At 34.1% G+C, this 23,616-nt stretch overlaps 1 protein-coding gene across 4 annotated transcripts in view; it reads left to right on the top strand.

Annotated features, from left to right (window-relative positions):
• The window catches only part of LOC139969072 (probable vesicular acetylcholine transporter-B), a 190,982-nt gene that overhangs the window by 111,267 nt on the left and 56,099 nt on the right, over window positions 1-23,616 (top strand). For all 4 annotated transcript variants that reach the window (XM_071973829.1, XM_071973831.1, XM_071973828.1 and 1 more), the window contains one exon: window positions 19,685-20,289. In XM_071973829.1, the coding sequence (XP_071829930.1) occupies window positions 20,164-20,289 (126 nt within the window). In that variant the 5' untranslated portion in view covers window positions 19,685-20,163. The remainder of the gene's footprint in view (window positions 1-19,684; window positions 20,290-23,616) is intronic.

The following is a 23,616-nucleotide window of genomic DNA, read 5'->3' as shown; positions in this document are numbered from 1 at the left end:
ACATAGCACATTTTCTTTTGTTTCTAAGTTTTAATGGCGCTTATTATTATTATTATTGTTATTGTTGGTAACCTGACAGCAGGTGTTAAGAGGGAAATAAAATGTATTGTTACTTCCATGTCTAAAGTTGGCTGTTTCCAATACCATATATCGATCAATCATACTTCTATTCATTAACACGTGTCACAGTACAGACTATATTATAAACGGAATGTCCTTGCAGGCGTTGTTATGATCTATATATCTATATATATATATTTTTTTGTTTGTTAGTTTTTTTCTAAATGGTGGAATGATTTCGTTGAAATTAACATTGAATCGTGTACGAAGCAATAATGAAAATGCTTGTTTGAATCGTTCGTATATTACGGGGTGGCATGGTTAACCTGATTGTAGGCTCTTCATCAAGCAGAACTTGGTTTAATTATTTTTAAGTTATTGACTGTTTTCATTGTGTTTTTTTCTCTTCAATATAGAATGATCATTTGGATACAAAGATACGGGGAATGTTTTCTTTTATCAGGCAAACATGAAACAGATCTACAATCATGACACATTAGACCTGAAAGACTATTCTCGACGCCATTTTGAAAAGTATAAATAAAATGAGTCGAAGAAAAAAAAAAGAAGGGGTGTGTTATAGTTGATCTGTTTCAAAGCGTAAACAAATATTTGGACATCTCATGTTTATAATGCTCACTATGGCATATGAAAGAAATTAGATACCAGATTTTCATATAATATTTACCCATTCTCCACCTAACTACACATTTAATTTCGCCTAAATATAGCGCTTATGCTGCGGACATCCAAGATCCCTCTGCTGTTGTAGCTATCTTAATATTTGTTTTTGAGTCAGCGAATTTGAATATAAAATCAAAGTAAGTCTAATTTCCTAATATTCCAGGGACAATCAATAAGTAAAGTTTTTGTACAAGTTTGTAAAAGGTATTCTTTTGCTAGCTGGCTGGATTTCAGGCACGGGCTTCCGTCTCTACGTTAGGGTGGGCGTCAACTGCGAAGGAAGTTCGTTTATTTTAAATTTTGTATTTTAGAGTTATGGAAAATAACGGGTTTTTTGAAGGGATGATATGTGAAACCAAATTCTGCTATTGATCTCAAGTATCCTGTCGGTTCTGTTTCTCTGAAAGGATGCACGTATTCATTGACATGGAATTTGATCCTAACAACGTCCACTCTTTGTTCTTTGTAAATTAACCAGTAGGGAATGATACCCATTTAGACAATATACCATTGTTTCACCCTCTACTTCATACAATAATTAGTATTGTTTCTTCATTTAACCTCCGCACATTTAGAAAGAACGACAATTGTAAGAAGAGCGAAATGAAATTGATAAAGTAGCCTCTCCCTCATAGGTGAGTGGAGGAAGAGAAAAAGGGAGAAAAGATAAATTGATGAATAAATATTTGAAATTTTGCTTTACATCTGAGGCAAATCCTTCAACTTAGCTTCCAAGAAGATATCAAATGCGACATAACGTACGTTGTCTGGATTAATTCTAAGGTCTCATCGCTTAATTGGGGAATGGAATCAGATTATAATAGTTAGAAGAAATGAACTTAACACAGTTGGTAAATAGACTGCAAAAGAGAAACGATGAACATAATTCGCATCATGAAGAATCAGTCTCTTGAAAGACTGAGTATGCTACATGTCACTGTGACATCATTTGCAGTATTTAATATCTAATAGATGTATTATAACAAACGAGAATTTGAAACCTGTCACAGGAATGGTTCAAATGTGAAAAATAGCTATGATAGAGAAGGACATATAACAATGAGTTTCATACTAGTGCATTCTCTGTTAGTGATACATTACTTCTTTTGTCCTTACCGATACGAGCAATTGTGACAACGTTATACTGACTGCATTGAGTGTTAATTATTGAAATACTCAGTGCAGTCAGTATAACGTAGTCACAATTGCTCGTATCGATAAGGACAAAGGAAGTAATGTACCACTAACAGAGAATGCACTAGTATGGAACTCATTGTTATATGTCTTTCTCTCTGATAGCTTCTTCGCTGTTGCTTGAAGTAAAATCAAATACTTAGAATTTTATTCATTTAGTAGAAAAGTAGTACATTGCCGTGAGGAGGAACGTCCCTGTTTAAAAACAACAACTTTTTACTCTCACAGTTCTGTCAGAATTAAGCCATACTTTCCTTAGGCTGACAGCTCAAAGTGTCAGTTTTGTGGAAAATAGACGAGTCTGGTAAATATACGTTTTATACAGAAACAAGCGATGACCAATATCATCAAGGGGATTTTTTTGTGATTGGTTGTTTCAGGATTTGGTGGGGCTTTGTTTTCAAATTGAAATGTCTGTATAACCTTCAAAACTTCGACAACTATTTCAGTAGGGCATGTTGGTTTATGCTAATCTGACATGACGAAGGAAGAAATTTCATGTAGGTTTAACGACTGACTTATAATCTTAAGTTCGGAGACACAGTTGCACACGATATTTCAAGACACAAGTAATATGGTATTATTGTTTGGTTCTTGAATGTTGATATCACAAATGATTGTCCGATCAAATTCTGACCAGCTTTGCAAATATTCCATATTTCCACAACTCATAAAACTATAAAAGTGGAATTTGAACCCTCAATAAATATACTAATCATAATCATAATAATAATAATAATAATAATAATAATAATATGTTAAACTAGACACTGCTTCCAAGGACAGCTTTGTAAGTATGTAAGTTTGTAAGTATAACAAATAATAAAGGCAAACTGTATCCCTTCGTCAGATAGTAAGTTTATAGTTTTTGACTTCTGATTAACAGTTGGACAGCCAGCCTGCTATAGTCGATTATATTCAAGGGTCATTATTTCGAATCAAGTTCGTGCCAAACCTTCTTTGCTTTTTCAACATTTAACTATATAATAACAATTGAATAGTGACTCGAAATAACAAACCTAAAGGCAGAAGTTCATTATTTTACATCACACTCTATTTTGTCACTTCTTACTGTGATAACATTAAAGATCGCAAAGTGATTAGAAACTTTCCTAAAGTTGTTCAGATCCAGAGTCGTCAAAGAGAAATGTTGGATCGATGTTTACCTTGGTCATGTGCAAATATTATTATGTTTTGACGTATTAATAGAATGTTCCTGCCGCGAAGACTTTTCGTGTTGTCAAAAGATGGTTTGATAAGTAATAACAGGCAAATTTAACCAAACAGGAAAGTTTTATTACTAAATCTACCCAGACTACCGAGAATAGTAAAGAAGATATGTCGTCGTTACTAATAGTTGGTCACCATCAATCTTTAATAAAGCACAGCAATGAATTCCAATAGTTTCTAATAGTTTGCACAATATACCATTTTTATTCGACATCTTTGTTTGCAGCGTTTTGTATTTTGTTTTTTCACCCTTACTTTAGAGATAGAAAAACAATAAACTTAGCTTATCATGACAAGAGACAATATTTTAGTTTTTTTTCAAATGAAACTACCAACCGTCAAGTGGCCCGGTGCTGTAGTAAATTCCTTTTTGCTTTGTAGTTCAGGCTCTTATATGATACCAAGACAAGCAAGTGTCTCGCAATTAAAGATTCCGTTGCACAAACACATCGATAGTAAAAAACTACCTTTCATTTATATCATAAGATACTTTTCACAGTGTTTATTTCGTCCTATTTTGTCTACCTACTGTCCTGATAGGAAAAAATTAAGAATATAAATAACACTGTGTTGCTAATTGGTTCTTTCTTTCATTTTGTGCGTTGCTATATAGTATTTGGTTTCGTTTGATTGTATATCACTCACATGGTTGGCAGACGATCAGTATACTATAAATCAATATATAATAAATCCTTTATTGATTGAAGTCAGTGCTTGGTCGTATATCAATTCGTTCAAGTCCAAAACTTTATCCAAGCGATGCCTGTTAAAGATCTACATTCATAGGGCTAGATTTAACTTGCTTGTTGAGTTTTCGATATAAGCCATGCTATTTAAAGAGATATTGTTAGCATATTCAGAATATTACATTTTAAATGTATTATTTTTATACAAAATTTAATAGTATCATCCGTTCCATGTCATAGAAGCAAAGTTCAATATTTATATACCTTTATGAAAAAGGATGTCCAATTTTGATAGTACTTGTTAGCAGATCGATTAGCATCGTGTGTTTTTTTAATTTTTCGTTTAAAATATGTAAGGTTGTTAATTGGTTCGTTTTATTAATTTTCACATTGTCTTTGAAGATTTTTTCTTATCTGATCTTTGTCACTTGCTCGCTGGCATTTTGTTTAAATAAGTAGTTATAGATTTATACTGTTTGTTACTAAATGAATTTTCTGTTCTCCTCGGTATGTTTGTTTCATACAAATACAACACAACTGATCATTTCGTCTCTTCGTTTTTGGTAGACTACCGAGTGATGCTATAACTATTTGAGATTATTATACTTTATATTTGTTCAGTTTCGATGAAACAAATTCTCTCTTAAAACGAGAGTAGAGCATAATACGTATTGATATATCTGTCATCATTCTTCGGTCGTGCAATACACTGATTTTGGACATCTTATCACCGTCTCTTACTAACTTGTTTTAAGACAGAACAAATACACGTCATGTCAGCTTATGTCTTACACAACCACACACTCCAAATTAGGATAGACCTGTCTCGTCTCATGGAACTGAGACACCAATCATCATTAGAAGGAGAGCGAAAGGTCTCAGTTGGAGAGGTCTATAGAAACAATGTTGATGTCCTCTCTGTCCATTACTTAGACAATACAAGACATTTATATTTATTTATACATTTATTTTAGAGTAGCAGCTTGTAGGCTTATATTTGTAACTTGCATCGTATCTACCCCTGGTCTTGAAGTCAGAGTATAGACCACAAAGTGAAATGTTCATTACTCCTGTAAACTCGCATCTCTGTTCCTAGATTTATACATAAACTCTATTAAAAACCTAAATGGAAGTACATATTTTACTGGCTTAGACGACTATTGGACATTTTTTGGAGAGTCATGTCTGATTCATATTGAGGCAGTGTAAGATAGAAATTAGAGTTAACATTTTGCTAGCTTAGGCATCAGGAACCATGTTTTTTTTTTCTCTCCTGTTGGATACAAACACAAATACTAGAAACATTTTGGAGTCAATGTTTGGTGGTGCAATTACGCTAGATTAGTACCTTGCAGTTCTACCATTCTCATGGGGTGCATCTATTGTTTTAAACAATTTGCTCACTGAGACTTCAATACAGCTATTTGAGTGCAGTGATTACATGCAACAGCTCAAAATTTAAGTATAAAGCTCAAAGATGTCACTGATTTTACTAAGACACGGTAAGACATATCTTTGAGTATGTTACACACGGCGGTGTAAGTCCATGGCCAGAACTTGTAAGCATTTTTTTTAAATCAAGAAATTACTTTGTATAAACATTAAATGGTTATTCGAGTAACATCAAGCGTAGAACAGTTTTGTACTAATGGAAATAGCAAGAAGTGATACTTCTTGATAGATAAGTGCATATTAATATAATATTCTTTTAATTGAGAAGATGTCCTTAAATATTTTCATCTCAATTTAAATTAAAAAAGAAAAAGAAAGATGTAGTAACTTGTAAATGAAAATTGTAGACACTATCTATTTACAGAGAAAAAATAAAGGATTACTTCCATGATACTTCAGCATGTTCCCATTTTATTCGTGGTTGCACAAAGAGAGGTTATTAAGACTAAACTTAATTTCATCTCAGACGTAAGTGACTCTTTCACTTGACACCCATCCATGCGCACGTAGACCCCCATGAGACACTCTACAAAGACAGTCCCGGGGCGCTCTTGGATTTGACGGGATATAAAGAACTTTTTTCTTTTCTTTTTTATATCAATGTTCTATCCTAGTGACCGTAAGGTATTTCGATTTAACAAAAGTCAATGTTCACCGAGGTGAAAATCGATAGAAACTGTATCCAGCGTTTAATTTTTCACATTGCGCGTTCCAAGCAAAACCGGCAAAGCATTGTATCATGTTTTAACATATAAATGTATAACATGTCGGTAGGAAAAAAGTAATGACGTCAGAGCCGTCGCCTCAAAAACCGTCAGCCTAAAAGATGACTTACTGCGGTAGACGAGACTGCTTACCAGACGAGGAGACGGGGTAAAAAAAAAATCACATTTCGACAAATGTCAAGCAATCTTTCATTATTTTACAAAGCTGTAGTTCGAATAACTTTTCTGTTATTTTCGTGGTGGACCAAACGCGTTGGCAGATTCAGGGTTGTTGTTCACAAAGATATAGTCATACGCGTATGGTATTATATTTTCTTTCTCTTACTGACCTTGCTCGTCCTGTCTCTTGCTGCTCAATTAGGAGTGGTAGGGTAGGGTGTAGGGTAGGGGCTCAAAGTAACCCTCTTCAAAAATTAGTAGTACCCAAGTTGTTAGTGAAAAGAATGATTTATCCAACCTTTATTGGAGAAACATTCGATTACTTGAATGCACAGTAAATATAGTGTGGGGGACAGATTGAGATGATTCTTTCTACGGTGTTTTTGCCACATTAAAGTCATTTGTCTCAATGTCCACCGAATTAATCCTCGTCCTCCATCCCTGTGGTCAGTGCTGCAGTCGATACGTATCTTGATCTGTGGCCGGGTTCTTAAGTAGTACTTTTCACACCCCAATCAATTGAAATTGTGACAGTTACGAACAGGGTAGTTCACAGAAAGATACAAATGCTCAATATCAGCAGAAACAAATATGAAATCTGGCAAAAACCTTCATGTATTGTCATCGAAAACATAAAGTAAACCCTTATATTTGTGGGACACACAATTTCAAGGTTAAAGACTCATGCAGCAGAAACTCTAGTGTTCTTTTAGCAGGTTGGTAAGCAAGATTTGAGGTGTATACATGGCCAGTTCTGATATTACAATGTTTGAAAAATGATGTAACTCCATTTTTACAATCAACATGTTAAGATATTTCTTGTAAGAGCTTGCACATCTCCATACAGGGATAACTAGTTGTATCTTGATCCTACTAATGTGGGATACTGGGAATCAATAAGTCATTGTTTCTCATTTTCGCAATGAAAATATATTTCCAAAAAAATTCCAGGAGAAACAGATTGATTATTGATTTAAAATATAAATAAATATACTCCACCATATACTGCTCTCCCAGTTGATAATCCGTTCATAATTAGTTGGTATTGTCTCTATATCAATTGTTGACAATATTTCCACTTTGATAAAATACAGAAATCGCTTTTCAAACGTTTTCTCACGGCAGCTAATCTGTAACAGAAACCACATATGTTCACGTGGTTAGGTAGGTTTCTGAACCCGACAATTTTGTTCTCTTCACGGGTTGTTGTTGCGAAGATTTGTTAATGTGAGTTTCACAGTATGAAAGCATCCGTATTCCCTGAAAGCTTTACCTCGGTGAAGATTGGACTGTATGGTAACTCATTTATTATTGTTGTTTAATCTTTTTCGTTGCAATTTTGATTGTCAAAGTCTTGCAGAAGCATTAGTCGTAGTTAAAGCTACATATAAAACTATAACTTCATCAAATTCAGAAGTCAAATTCTGATATAGAAACCTTGTTTTCCATGTAAACTTAGAAAATCAAACATACAGAACAGGATTTGAAAAAAATTGTGCCATGATAATCACATAATAGTGTTTGAACTCATTTATTATATAATTAGTTCAACTAGTAGTAATTAACATTATCGGTCGTATACGCTATTCTTGATCGTACTTGCTGTAACATGTATGCAGTATTCTCGTAGATAAAGTTATAGTTTGATCACATTGGAAAATATTCAGGGAAAGAAAAGGATATTTAACACCCCCAGTTTCAAATCTGGATTTTCGTCCATGTTTAATGTTTAAAACACAGATGTATTCGCATTTGTCAAATGCAATTACTTTGTATACACACCTGCTCATATGATTAACCGTAGACAGGCAATTCACAGATCTAACTATATATGACTTTTGACACTTCGGCGTTCAATACGCGGAAAATTACCTTTCGTTGGTTTGGCTTCCTAATCATACAGCTTAAAATGGCCGACGGCTGAAGAGGTGGCATAGTCATATTATGATAGCAAATCAAATGCCGAGGTAATTTACGGAAGCGGGCTATTTGGTGACCGGATGGAGCGAAAGTCAATTTCTCATCGATTTGACTGTAGTTTCCAAGCTGGTGGTGTTTTGTCTCCAAACACGGAGTGGTTTAAGATAATAAGGTCGGCATGGGGCATCTTGTCCACGAAGAGCTTGCTCATCGTACGAGGTGACATGAAAGTCCCATTAGCATTTGACACAGTGTGACCAGGTGCATAGTAGCTCCATGGTATCACAGTGCTGCCAGTTGAGTGTAGAACCAGGGAGCTGTCGTACTAGCTAGGGACTTTTGTTTCATTTTTGTGAGATATAAGGGAAGCTTTTTCGTCATGTGGAAAAGTAGAATGATATTGACAAGGCAGAAAAGAAAATACGTTAACAGAAAAGAAACCAAATACTTACTAAGAACGAACAATAACAGTTAAATATCATACCCGGATATTGTATAAGAAAGTTAATAACATTTTGAGTCAAAGATTAGCTCAACTTAGTGACCAGGCCAACTGATTTAATGATTATTTGTATTGGTAATATTATAAACAATTATCCATTCAAAAAATAAAAATGAAAAGAGTACAGACAAAAAGAGGGAGGTACATAGCAAAATATTGGACTTTATCAGAATTTTCATCGACGTTACACAAGGTAGCCTATACCTGCAACAGCTTCTTTCTTATACAAATCTTTTTATTTGAAAAGAACCAGTTGTTCACAGTGTGTTCTATCTTACTCATATTTCATTGAAAAGAGTGAAAAATCTTCAATATCGAAATCTATAAAAAAAAAAGCTACTTTTATACGGTGAGCTTATACAAGGAGTAAAAGTATATTTATGCCAATTTACACAGTTACCAAGAAACTAAAAATATTCATGGTAAAAAGTTTCCCCCAATAGATGATAAAACAAATAATCCTTCTAAGAAAAGGTGTTATCGACTGATTGCGTAGTCCATTCATCTAGAAAAAGTCGTGCATTTGACGCAATTAATCCGAATTTAGACATTGTCAACATAATTATAAAGTAGTGAAACAAAGGTGAAATACAATGCTTAAACATAGAGAAGCGTGCTTTGACTTAAATGACACATTTTGGTCTGTTAACGGCCTCATCAATTTATCACCCAGATGATTTCGAGGAAGCTGAAACCTCGATAAAGTATTACGATTTAAAAAAAAAAATCATCACAAATACCAAGCGATTCATTAAATGCGCTTTAAAGTAAGTTCCTTTACTTCGGAATTGAACAAATTTCTTAAAAGTTATTTATCTTAACTGGATTGTTCTGATGCTCGATCAGCCATGCCCGTTTTGAAATGTGTTGTGCAAACGGTCGGAAAATGATTGATTTTAATAAATTAATATTTACATGATCATATTTATAGTTATTATAGTATTTTCATAGCGAACGCTACCATAAACTATCGTGGCACTGAAGGGACGTTTCGATATATCGAAAGTTCGACGTTCTCTTTTCGAAATTTCAACTTTTTCGCTTCGATCTTTCAAAGTTGCGATGTTTTATGTTTCGAGGCATCGAAACCTTGAAACGCAAAAGTCGAACTGTCGAAACTTCTGAACAAAACAGTAGAAACATCAAAATATCGATACGAAAATGTAGAAGTCTCGAAAACGAAAATTTTAAGTATCGAAAAGACTAAAATTCGAAATATCGAAAAATATTAAAACTTCTCCTCAAAGACACGGTTGAACACTGTTTGATTACGAAGACAAATGTACACGTTTTGACGTGTCCTCGAGAAAACAATACAAGTACACCCCTCCCCCCATGCCCCACGGCCCATCGAAACCTTAGGATGCATGGGGTCATTTAATTTTTTTTTTAAAAAAACACATACAAGTGAGTTAGTTTCAAATCTGTTGATGGTTTGTTTAGACCTTCTGACTGCACCGGAATCTTAACTGTAATGATATGAGAAATGGATTTAAGTTCCTCAGTTGTAAAGTTATCTACATGTTTGTACTTCCAAGCGGAATCTAAACTGTAATGATATGAGAAATGGCTTGAAGTTCCTGAGTTGTAAAGTTATCTACATGTTTGTACTTCCAAACTGACAGTGATTTGAATCAGTATACCTTGCATTTACCAGAGTGCCTCACTGGCTCAGTCTATGATTTCACAATTAAATTAAGCAAAAATATAGAAATAACATATTTCGACGGATAAAGTTAATTGCATATGCTTCTGGTTTTGCAATTTGTGATCTATTTTCGGCTCGAAAGGTAATAGAGAGGACACGATCTGTTTATTCCTTCGATGATTGGTTCGATGTAATGATCAATTAAGGGCATATTTGTCTTCGACTTCCATAATTTAGTATGAAATTTTTCAATATTTTGTTATGCTATTTGGTGTCTTGATATTCTGCACAAGCTATGCAAACAACACATTCTCCGTTTCTGATAAGACTTGCTTACTTATTTAAGTTACATGAAATGATCTCGAAATGGGAAGTTCAGAATGAATATATCTTTTGGTGAAATTTGAAAGGAGAACTTCAATGGATCTGAAGTTCTCATCAATGAATTTGATGGTTTCATATTAGAATGATGCATCTAGATTAGAAATATTAAGTTGGACGGAAATCTTGGAGAAGCCATTTTGTTTTCAATGTGAATCTTTGTCATCACACCCGCTTGTATGTGACAAGTTTACACGAAAAGAAACGTTGTCAAATGCTGTAATCTTAAAAACAGAATGTAGGAATTTAACTGGAAATTTCACCGTCATGTCTATAATCATTTTCGACAGGTCAAGAATAGTTGTTGTCTGTGATTTATTCCCATTATGTTTACAGGAACTTTAAAGACGTTAATAAGAACCACAGCACAAAATTAGCAAAAAACAATAAGAGGATAACTCGCCAACTCGAATGATAGCTAGCGTTTTAACTCAACTTGAAAATGCATTCACAAAGATTTCATTGGGATCATAGGAAGCATTTGCAATGATCCATCTATTGTCAAACTCTTATTACATAGCAAAACTCTTATATAGCAACGAGCAAGAACAGATTACGATTCGAACTGAGGACATAACGTGAAGCTACAAACCATGACAAATTAAAGTCTTTCTTGCCTGCAAATCTTTGCCCACGTGATTGGTTTTCCAGGCTATGTTTTTTAAGAATTACAACAAACACCTCGTTTAATGGATTTTGGATTAAAAGGATCTCTTTAATATTCTGTAATTGGTAACAAACATAAAATGTGCACGAAAATCTTTAGAGTGTAGAAAATGGAACGTTTCCTTTTAGCCTATTACGTTAATTGCAGAAGTACATAGCCCTTTGTTAGATGTTCCAATTCCATTTGATGTTTTAACCATTAATTTCTTTCTTCTTTGTTTTTGGCTATTATAGTATTCTACGAAGTAATCAGTTGTCAACTACGAATTGAAGTTTATGTTTAGAGCGTCATTGTGGTCAAGTATATCTGTAGATTTGGTAGTGGACTTGTGATCTAAGGTTAGTAGGTTCGAGTCCTGGCCAAACTGTAAAATGACTGTAAAATACGTTATCCTTGCCTGTCACACTTGTGCCACATAAGATGTAGCCTTTACATAGTAGCATACAGATTCATGCAGACGTACTCACACGCGCATATTGTTGCGCGCACTGCACGTACTCTTGTCGTACATGACATGGGGTGGGGGAGTACGAAGGAGGGGTGGGTGAGGTTAAAGAACGTTGGATTTGTCGTGTTACGTGTCTTTTACATTCATTTAAGTACAAGCAACAACTCAATTTCAATATCCTCGCTTCAGTGTATATACATTAGAGAACGTTTGAACGGAATTAAAACTATATATATTTATACATCTATTATATATATCTATATTTCGAGCAAATGTTACCATATAAGCATAAACAAACTCCATTGCTCCTAAGAGCTATTTTCAAACTGACAACAGTTTCGAATTTCACCAATACGGCATCAATACTGTAACAAATAAACACTGATTGAGTAATAACTTGTCCATTCCAAATGATTTATTTTAAAATGTGTAAAGTATATCAGGCAGATCTTGAACGCTCAATTGTGTTAGCGTACTATATATCTTTCTGCAACCCTGACTCGTGCAAGCAAACGATTTATGCATTGTCAATATTAATTTAACGCATTCTCCCAGAGGTTGCACCACTTCTGTGACCGTCTGTCCCGTGCTGTGTGCCCAGAATGCACGTTGCAAATCTACAGTAACTCCTCAGATTATAATAACGTTCGTATAACATTACTCATAGATCAATCATCGGAATCAATTGTCAACCTCCTCGTTATTTAATTTTTGTGCTTAGGTCATCATGACTATATGCTCTTATTAACTAAAAAAAACTCTTCCTAGAACTTCACTCCATCTCACCAAAAAATGATGATGATGCTTGATAAGTCGGAAGTTTGCCATTTTCTCATCCTCGCTTTACGAGTTTTGCTCATCATCTTCATCTTCTCTCTCTCTAGCTTGAGTTGAAGAGCCAATGGTAAAGAAACAAACTTTTTCTTTTAACTTGCGTCAAGTAAAGCCCCCTTTACTTGCCCACATTCATGTTTAAATAGATTCTTCTGCAATTGAGATAAATCACACCGTATCGGATTTGATTAATTCCGTTTATCTCCTGGGAGATTCTTATCGCTAATGAAAAAGTTAAAAGGATGTATTCGACAAAATTTTATTTGCCTGAAACCCAAGAGGAGTCTGCTTGTGAAACGTTTAACTTCGTCCGATAAAATTTGGATCTGATTTCGTGAATCGAACGTTGCCAATCAAGTAAGGTTGCAATGATTAACTGTATATATAGTAACGCCATGTGTTTACGCTCCCAGCGTATACCGCGGTATTAAGACCTATGTAGCCTATATACACACTGACACTTACGCGTTTAAGGGGGGGGGGGGGGGGATGACTAACTTTCTAATATACGCTGCAGTGAGCTTATCGAGGGAAGAGCAAGAAAAATAATGTTTTCCACAATATATTTGGCACACACAAACCAAAAGATACAGAAAACGACAGTTCAAAAAACATTAACATGATGATGATAATAATAATAATAATAATTATAATAATAATAATAATGACATTTCTGAACACAGTCTTTCTACCAAGGTAACACAAACAAATACGAACTCCCCCACCCCCACAAAAAAAAAACAAGCAAACAGCTGATTTATGATGGGTCGATTCATGTACATAACATATCGATTAGAATTGTATTTCTATGTGACATTAACATCATCTTAAACAGACAGACTGCTTTGCGAGATAATATACTTTTAACAAAACAACCCTTAATCAAATAAACAAGAGAACCTTAACGTAAAGCAACAACCATAACAATAACAACAATTACACATGCTTCGGTTCAAAAGATAGAAAAACTTCATTTATATGTTATTAATGCGTCTTCAGAAGAAAGTAAGTGTAGTTTACATTAACATATTTTTATCTTACTTTAATAGAATCTTCTTTCTGTGTCTTGTGGGTAATTTCATCTTCAAAATTATTGAAACATCTTATTCATGAGGATATGTTGCCAAAATCTGTCCTAGAAAGATCATGGAATTCCAAATGTATCAGAAATCTAAGTTCTTTTAAAACACAAGGAGTGGGTTAGTATTCTTTATCTATAAACTCGGAATTAAGTTCTGAATCGATAAAATGATATTTTCGGTAACAACCGATAACAACAAGAAAAACAAAATAATTAAAAAAGAAAAGAATGACAAACATTGCCATTAATTTAGCCTTTAAGAAACAATCCAGACATTTAAGAATATGTCAATATTTGAATATTGGAATAATTATAGAAATATTACAAGCACTCAAGTCGTTTCGTTGGACTGAAATACATCAAGACCAACAGTTTACCGACAGTAATCCGGTCCATGTTTTTTTTTTAACATTCTTTCAGATCAGATATATACTAGTTGCATAACCTTCACCTGCTTCCGTTCGCCTTCCTTAGGAGTTGAGTAACCTGCGTCACAACTATATTTATAACAACGTCAATATATTAAGCCGTAAAAATGCAATTGCATACATAGACGATGTGTTCTTTCCATCACATGGGATATGTTAATTTTATATTCGAAAACAGCAAGCGCACATGTGGAACATACATATTTTTTCGTCCTGCTTCCTCTCTATATATTATATATATATATAATACACACACGCGCGCGCACAATCTTTCTTCCCAAATGCCACTTTCTCCCTTGCTTCGATCGAAAAAGAGCAATCATTTTCTTATCTGAATCTATTCTCCAAATAAATATATATATATTTATATTCCCAGAGTGCGACTGTAATTTTTCTCAGGGACCATTCAAAGTTAGAGAATTAATTACCAAGCATTGATGTAAAATTCATGCTCACGGTCCGTTTTGAAATGAAATTTATTTGATCAATCAGTCGCTCCCCGATAAATTAAAGAACCCAAGTACCTCGTTGTGTGTTTCCCTATATCTCAAAAGACCAACTTAGCTTTTTCCTTCCTTCACTCTCTCACTCATATTTTTTTTTGGTGTGGCCTTTTTTGGAAAGACTGCAAAAAGAAATCACATCTTCTTAAGACGAGTAGACCCACGGGTGCTGTAAATTGTTAGCTAACGAGCATAGCACACAGAATATACGTCTACTAAAGATAACTATTCTCTCTCCGGTTTTTGTTTTGTCTTTGGCCTTGTTTGGTTTTAATCGTATTAAAGATTTCCTAAACTGTTTTGAGTACTGAAATATACTACTGTGAGTAATAAAAATGAGTAATAAGGATAAACTTGATATCATAGCTAGGCATGAAATAGTAAATTTGATTAAAACTTTTACTACCGGATCAAATCCAATCTAATGAAATTGACCTTTTGATACCTACATCCAAGTGTGAGTAGATATTTTCTCAGTGGGATTTGATTTTCCGTGATATAAAGTAGCATATTTAGTATAGATAACCTTTCTGTTTGCTAATTTGTGTATTTTCATTTTGGTATTACAAAGAGAATCGATGAAGTGTAGATCTTATAATATTTTATATCACTGTCGTATTAATAACTTTAATGAAACAAGCTCGAGTAGATTTGCTTATGCGAATGTGACAAAAGTTGCTGAAAAGATGGTTTGTTAAAAGATGTAAATTATTCAAAAAAGTTTAGCTTTCATTGATAATTAATAGAATTCACCAGAATTCTTTGAAAGATTGTTCTCACTGTTAATTTTATTTTATTTTGTTCTTACTTCAGTTGTTGAATAAACAAAAAATGACTAAAGAGGCATTCAGATGTTGATTGCCTCAAAATTTCTCTCAATTAAAAAAAGTTACCTTCGTACCTTGTAGATAAAAATCGTTGTTTATTTTAAATTGTCATTCTTTTGATTCTATACTTATCATGTATTAAATTTTAATTATTAATCAACTTAAGTCTTACATCGTCGCTTTTAATAATGAATTCGATTTTGTTTTCATAATATAATTAAAGAATTGCTTTGATCAGATGACAATAATTGTTCTTAATCTTAGCTTTTTGGGGGGTCAAGTTGTCGGAGTAGCACTCCTCACCTCACCATTCCCTCTTCTTACCCCTCCCCTCCCCTAACCCCCCCCCCCTCCTCCATATGGATTACTCTGACCCAGTTTGTGAAAGCGAAATCCAAACGAAACATTTGAAGTAAAGCGTAACTAGAATAACTCAACCAAACATATCATTCGAAGCGTCGAATACAATTTGGCAGATATCACAGTTTTGACGTTTTAACGGTATACACGCAGTAGTGTTTCCCTGAAAATGACTTGAGCAAGTCTGAATGAAGACTAAAACAAGTCTAAAACTAACATCATAGAGCCGCTAGTAATTGAAAGGTTAACGTTTCCTGTAATATGTATGTGTTCGCTTTTCATAAAAAACATAATATGTTTCTTAGAGTACTCAGTTGATAAAAATGATTGTTTGTCTCTCTACATGTTTACAAACAGATAAGAAACCAAAATGAAACATTTTCATAGTTTTTCAATGTTTTTTTTAAATATCCAATTTGCCATGTTTACTTTACAGGAACATATGACATCCCTATGACATACTTATGAAGTCAAGTAATGTCTTACCGTGTATATATAACTGAAGCTAGATTGTTGAATCTTGCGAAAGGTGTGTTCCTTTCTCCTTTTAAGAGGGTATAGGTCGTGAGAACAAGTTACACGTTTGACAATTATTGTTTAATTATTATTTAGTTATCGTAGAGAAACAATTCATTAATGAGAGGGCACCCCCCTTCCCCATCCTACATATCATATGGAAATGAAATAATTCAATATCTACAATAAAAGTAAAAATAATGATAATTTTATTTTATTTTATTAAGCTTTCTGATGGCTCCAATATAGTAAAAGTCGGTAAGAGATGAAATTTTCTTCGAAGCTGGAAAAAGTGCAAGCTGTAATAGTGGTCGTTCCCTGTACATGTATAAGCAATACGTGACATGTCACACGGTGACAGCTTGGTATGTTTACACCCTATAGCCACTAAGCAGTATGTATACTGACAGATACGACCGGCTTTGTTTAGAACTGACGTACAGACATGAAATGGCTAACTATGGAAGTGATTACATTCATTTCCGTTACCGAAATAAACAGTATAGACATTTCAAACTTACAAAGTAATGAATTAATTAGCGGGACGCTGTCCAATTGTAAAATCTGTTAGGAAGACAAATATACACATTCACAGTTTAATCAACCTATCCACCCAACAAAAATAGGGCAGAATTTCTATGGGCCGTTTAGATGAAAATATACATTCTTACAAAAAGACGCATAAAAGTTCGTTCTGAGTCGAATTTGACCCAATAACCATGAAGTTTTGTAAGACAATAGGAATGTTAACGTACCTGAAAAAACAATATCTGGTAGGAAAGTTTTTTTTAACCGAAACCGTAAAAAAGAAGCGATACATATTTGAGATAATGGCAACTACTCAACATTAAATTTTAGTTGAACAATCAATTTCTAACCAACCGACTTCACAACAACCACCATTGTTATTGGCATTAGAAGTAATGAAGTAATGAAACCTATAATAGCGTCCTGGTGGAACTGGGTTCAAGCCCTAGCCGGGCTGGGGTTTTCACATAGGACCAGTCTAGAGTTTTCCCATCTGCATGGACACTGATCCCGCAATGGTAAATCAAGTAAAATGCGAAAGTGTAAACGATTAGCTTCCCCGACGTGAACTGTAAGTTACAAATCATGCGCCATCTCCCACATTCTTGGCATAGTGAAATAACTGCTTTCCATGCACGCGAACATGCCCATATAAGTATCTATGGCATGCGCAGCATCATATAACGACTCATCCCACGATGCATATAATAGCATATATACACACATACAGGTATATACCTTCAGCAGTGTCATAAGGTTGGTTCGGCTGATGCGACATTCCGGGACCTGGAAATCAGGTATCCCCTTCCCCTTTGAGAATATGATTATGCGATTAAGGGTCCTTAAAGTTGCAAAATGATATCTATTTCGTTGTTTTTTTTAAAACTATATGTAACCTCAAGATTTTTCTACTCATATTGGGAAGTTTCGCTTTTTGGTGACCATTTTACTGCGAAGAAAAAGAAAGCCTTGATATTTTTCTTTAGATACTGTTCAGAACAGATCTTAAAGTTCTTTCCCGATACGCAACAAAATGTGCAAAGGAACTTGTCCTCAACAGAGATAGTCTAAGAGTGTTATATATATCCGAGCTAAGTTCTAGAGTTGCCAAATATTCAAAATTGCTCACCCAGACCCTTGGGCCCATGTCCTTTGCTGCAACATGGGGCCCTCTTGCTGTGTGCTACGAAACACATTTACATGCTGCATAATATATTCCTACCATCGGGACACCATCAAATGATCAACTGTCATTTACAATTTAACTTTGAATTCGTCGAATTTCAGTGAACCGAGAACTGTACTTTCAACTTACCTTGCGGTCAAGTATATCAGCTTTGACGTTTACGAGGGTCATTAGTCAATTACTTTCCACTTTCCATTACCCTTTCAACTTTAAACAATAAAGAAATAAATAGAAAAAGACCATCGCGAATGCAATTTTATAACCTATAGAAACAGCCTGTTTAAAGCACAAGGAGTATAGATATAGGAATAAACTTCACTTCTAGTAACACAGTTTATTAATATTACCAAAGTACCACTCTATCATGATATACCTTTTCGAAATTTATACGACAAAGGAAATTAAGCACAAGGTTGTATATATTCATATAAGTGTATACTATCTATCTGGCAGTTAACTTTATCTTTTTCAGATAAAAGTTAAATCTATAACATACATTGAATAAGCGGCAAACGCTCTCTGTCAAGAAAAAAAATTACCTCCCTTTTTTCTTATTTATTAATTTATACACCAAATGGAAATGTCTGGATGTTATAACTCGACAGTGTAGATACTGTTGTCAATGGACAAAAATCAAGTCAGATAAAGTTGGCGACTAATCAAACATAACTTTTTTCAATTTCCTTGTTTTGGATACATCTCTATCTCTTCTAAAGTAAACAACGTTGTCTTCAGACGTCAAATATCATCTCTGCAGCATCCTCACACACCGAAGTGCTTTGATTGTAGCATTTATAGTCGTAAATTGGCTGGTTCATGTTGTTCGCGTATACGTACGTACACAAACAGTTATGTAAAACTTGATTACTGACATGTCACTTGAAAAATTTGAAAAACTTGGAGATATTTGAGGCAGTTAAAAAAAAATCAAAACTATTTGAACATTGTGAACATTTTTTAAAAATTTGAAATAAATGTGACAATTTTAAACCAAAAAATAAGTAGAAAATTGTGATTTTGATCATGGTAAGCATTCACACTCGATATGACCTTTGACACATGTTCACGCAATCAACGACGAGACCCGGGAACGTATATCACTAAACAATACATAGGACAGCAGTATATAATTAATACTTCAGGTTTAACTTGAAGTGAAAAAATACTTCCATCGGCGTACAGCCCGATGTATATTTTAAAAAGGAAGCCAAGTTAATTTCGTAAAATGTTCTTATTAGTTTTTTTTCTTCTCCCTCCCCCCCCCTTTTTTTGGGTTCTTGTATAAAAGTGTCAGTCGGATCTCACACATTGTTTACAATGTTTAGGTATATTTATCGCACAACACTTACATTGATCAAACGAGAGAATATCCTGGGAAAGGGAAAATTGAAATCTACCAAATAGTGACAAGACAACTCAACTCAACTCCCTAAAAACATAAAAGACCACCACCAAAAAAAGGGAATAAAATAATAGAAGGCTATATAGAAACCAATCCAACAATTCATTTAATCAGTACCATTTGATCACGTGACCCTTTGTGACGTCAACGGATTGGTCTGGCGAGAAATAAATCATGCTCTCTATTCTTGATATACGTACTACCACTTATATCTTCTTCTTTTTTACTTCCTCTCTCTCCTCCTTCTTCGATTCCTTTTGCAGCTACAGCTTCTAAGTCAATTGGACGGTTGCTGATAAGAGACGGTGGCTGATAAGACAGGCTTTGATATTATATCAATCAACACGGACACACATTACGGCGTTTTTAACTACAGACGGACTTATATACGGACGCGCCAGAATTGGAAAAAAAAAGTCAAAGAGTAAAAAAAAAAATCAAAACAAGTCCGGAGTGGAACGCTGAGGTCACGTGACGAGATTTTTTTATTTTGGCGGGAAGTTTTAAAGATAATAAAAAAATATAATTTTCGGGACATGACTTTCTTTTGCTGGTGAGAGGAAAACATTTGAGCGTTTGTCACAGAAAAAGAGAACAATTGCATTAAGTGAAGTAGCTTGGATCTTTGAGAATTTATTGATTTTACTCTTTACGATAGCGAACAGTTGCAAAGTTTAGTGTTGAGTGTTAGATTATACACTTATGTGTACTTAGTTAGACGAACGATCTTACTGCTGATTCCATGCCAAAAACGGGAGTTGGTCAACCAGCCATCTTAATGCACAAGAAGCACATGCCAACGCGTCGAGAATACGTAAGAAATGGCGGCCTCGATGAGGATGACGATATTGCTAATCCGATACATCTTGTAAGTATATTACATATATATGTTTGGTTTTGGTAAGGGTGGAGGGGAGGGGGGGGGATACTAATCTTGCGAAACATACGGGCTATAGTTTAATTTTGTGCTTGATCTTTCTGGGACCACTTAGTAATGTACGAAGGCTCTACCCCCGCGACAAAAAATTAGAATGTTACAATATTTTAGAAAATTGTCATTCAATTTTTCTTAAGATATGTCATATATGGAAATGAATAGCTCACAATGTTTTGCAAGGAAATTTATAATTTGATTGATTTATGGTTGAATAAAACTATGGCTCCGATAATATATGGTTCCACGGGGTCATATTAATAAGTTCGTTTTAAGGATAAAAGTTTATATGTTTTCGACTTCACTTCGGCTTTGTTCGACAATATCACCAATTCTTCCTTGTTTTTTTCCATAATAAAGATCAAAATTATTCCACTTCAAGATTATTATTCTGCTAAAGTTCCCTTTACTATGTTATGAACAAACTTTACTTTAAAAACATCATTAGACATGTTATATGTGCCATGACAGAAACTGCACTATTTTTCCACTTCTTTTAACAAGTTGAATTTACTCACAAGAAACACATCAATTTAGTACTATAAAGTTTTCCAATAATTGAGGATACATAATGCAAACATCGATACTTTCGACGATTTCAGAGATAAATTAGTATCATGATTCTCCATTAAACCCTTTAAAACACCTCAAATTGCATGAAGCAATTAGATCTATTAGCTTCCCAACAAATCTGTGTTTTCTTATAGCCAACCCGCCTCCCCGTCCCTCCCTCCCCTACCCCTCCCATTCCCCTTCACTTAAACTTATAGTACTCAATCTGAGGCTGGAAGTATGCACAGGGTATATATATTCTATGTATTTAACATTTAAGTGAAAATCATTAATTTTGGTAAAGTTTACCTTTGAACCAAAATATAATTACCTGTCACTTATTGAGTAATTAACAGCATAGAAGATTTCTCAACTACTGAATTATCTTCCTTTTACTATACATAAAGAACACATTTTATTCTAAACGTGTCTTTTTACAGGATTACATTTATCATTACTTCGAATTTTCGAACTGCCATAACGCCCTGCCCTCATTTTAGACCAGCGGTACGCAAACTTTAAAGGCACATGAGCCAGAAATACTCCCATGAGGACTGAGTCACGCCCCACTAACTCCGAATTGAAATATTATAAATAATTATATAAATAATTAAATATATATATAGCTTGGACCTATGGATGTATCCTAGCGTCAAAACTATAACTGTGTGAAACTCCCGCGAAATCCCCTCCTCACCTCCCCACCTCCCCACCTCCCCCACCTTCCCACCTCCCCCACCTCCCCCACCTCCCCCTTGGTTTGCGGACCGTCCATGAAGACAATAGCTATTTATGCTCATATTTTTGATCACAGCTTAATGTACCTTCATTCTACTTACTTTTACACGTACTAGAATAACCTTGAAAGCTTATATAGCACATTAAGTACATTTGTTTTGTCTGTTTTTATTGAAAATCAATTAAATCGCCTACACGTGTAAATCTAATGGGAACCAACTCCGCTAGGACTGGCTAAGTAATTTTGGCATACTAGACATAAAAAGACAACCGTGCTATACTTGAGTTGGGGTAAATCAAATTTGTGGAAGCGAACACCTTCATTTCGTGAAGTGTGTCACCCCCAAAAAAAGACCCACATCCAAAAGCAAACTTTTAAGAACTCAATGAACATCTGCCTTCCTAGTTGTGCCTCAAAATATCCCAGGTGACATCATTCGTGTCGTGACGTCATCATTGGATTTACATATCCGTGGCAATTGCAAGTTTGCCTCCGTTTTACTTGAGGCCACACCGATTTGACTATACCCAAGTGAACCTATATTTGCCGTTTGTTTGAAATAATTATCTCACGTTTATAGAAAGAAAAACAGGCTTTCAAATCCATAGGAAAATCGGCCAAGTCCAATTGTTTTTGCAAGTTCTTAATTCAGTTTATAAACTAAACTTGAAGCACTATTAAATAATGACGAACAAAAAAAAAGAGCCACAGCTCTTCTTATTGGCTAATTAGTATAACCCATTTATTTCCGGATTTCAAGTTTGTTGTTTTTCTTTTATTTATTATCTTGTAGGTATATAAATCCCTGCAGATGTATTTCCACATTCGTCCCTTCAACTATTCCGTAGGGTGGGTTTATTTTGCAAGGGTTTGTCCTGTTCTGGTTGAACTCGGCCCATAATCATCGTTAACGTTCCTTCCTACAATTAAGGCGTACTAAACTCTAAACCCTCATGGGTTGCCAGTAACTTAATTTGACAATCGGCTAAAATTCAAATGCGGTCGAATCAACCAACGATTTAACATAATTTTTTAGTTTTTACCTATTTTGACAGATACGCCGAATTTAGGGAAGTTGTTGAGTTATATCTTGAGGGGATGTAAAGTTAACAATATCACAAGTGAATGTAGTATATTCCCGGTTTTATTTATTTATCTGTTTTATAGAAGCAGTATCATTGGAATTAAATTTTGAAGAAAAAGATAAAAGTGGTTGTCAATTGCCAATTTAATGACATCGCACCTGTTTACTGTATGTCTACTTTTTGGAGTTATTCCCCTTTCCTTTTTGGTTTAGGAAACGGAGCAGTTTCACTTTTGGTTCTGCAAAATTCATTCTTTTAACATCAGAGGCTTATTAATTATAGTGGCTGAGCTTCTTAGTCTAGTACACAGACTTGCGGGTCAGCTTTTGAGAATTATAACGTCAGAAGCAATCTTTAGAACTAAATGGGACTCTAAAATATCATTAACATTGGAATTCCTATTTGTGTTTGAATATGACATTTCAACACTAAATTCTTGATTAAAAAATCTTTTGATATATCATCATATTTATATATATATAGTTTTGTATGTATATATATAGTATTGTATGTATGTATGTATGTATATATATCTATATATATATATATCTATCTATATATATATATATATATATATATATATATATATATATATAGATATAAATATATATATATAGATATATATAGATATATATATATATATATAACTCTCCATATATATATATATATTTATATATATATATATATATATATATATATATATATACATATACATATATATATATATATATAAACGAACATTTAATATCGATCTGGGAAACACTACTTTTGCAGTTCATTCTTGACCATCGCTTCGATTTAATGGTTGTTTTATCTATCAAGATCCTTTGCATTTATACCCTATAAAAAAATATATATGAAAATACAGTATAGCTGGGCAATTAT

The sequence above is a fragment of the Apostichopus japonicus genome, chromosome 6, assembly GCF_037975245.1.
Source record: "Apostichopus japonicus isolate 1M-3 chromosome 6, ASM3797524v1, whole genome shotgun sequence".
NCBI lineage: Eukaryota > Metazoa > Echinodermata > Holothuroidea > Aspidochirotida > Stichopodidae > Apostichopus > Apostichopus japonicus.
This window is presented reverse-complemented; position numbering and strand designations above follow the sequence as displayed.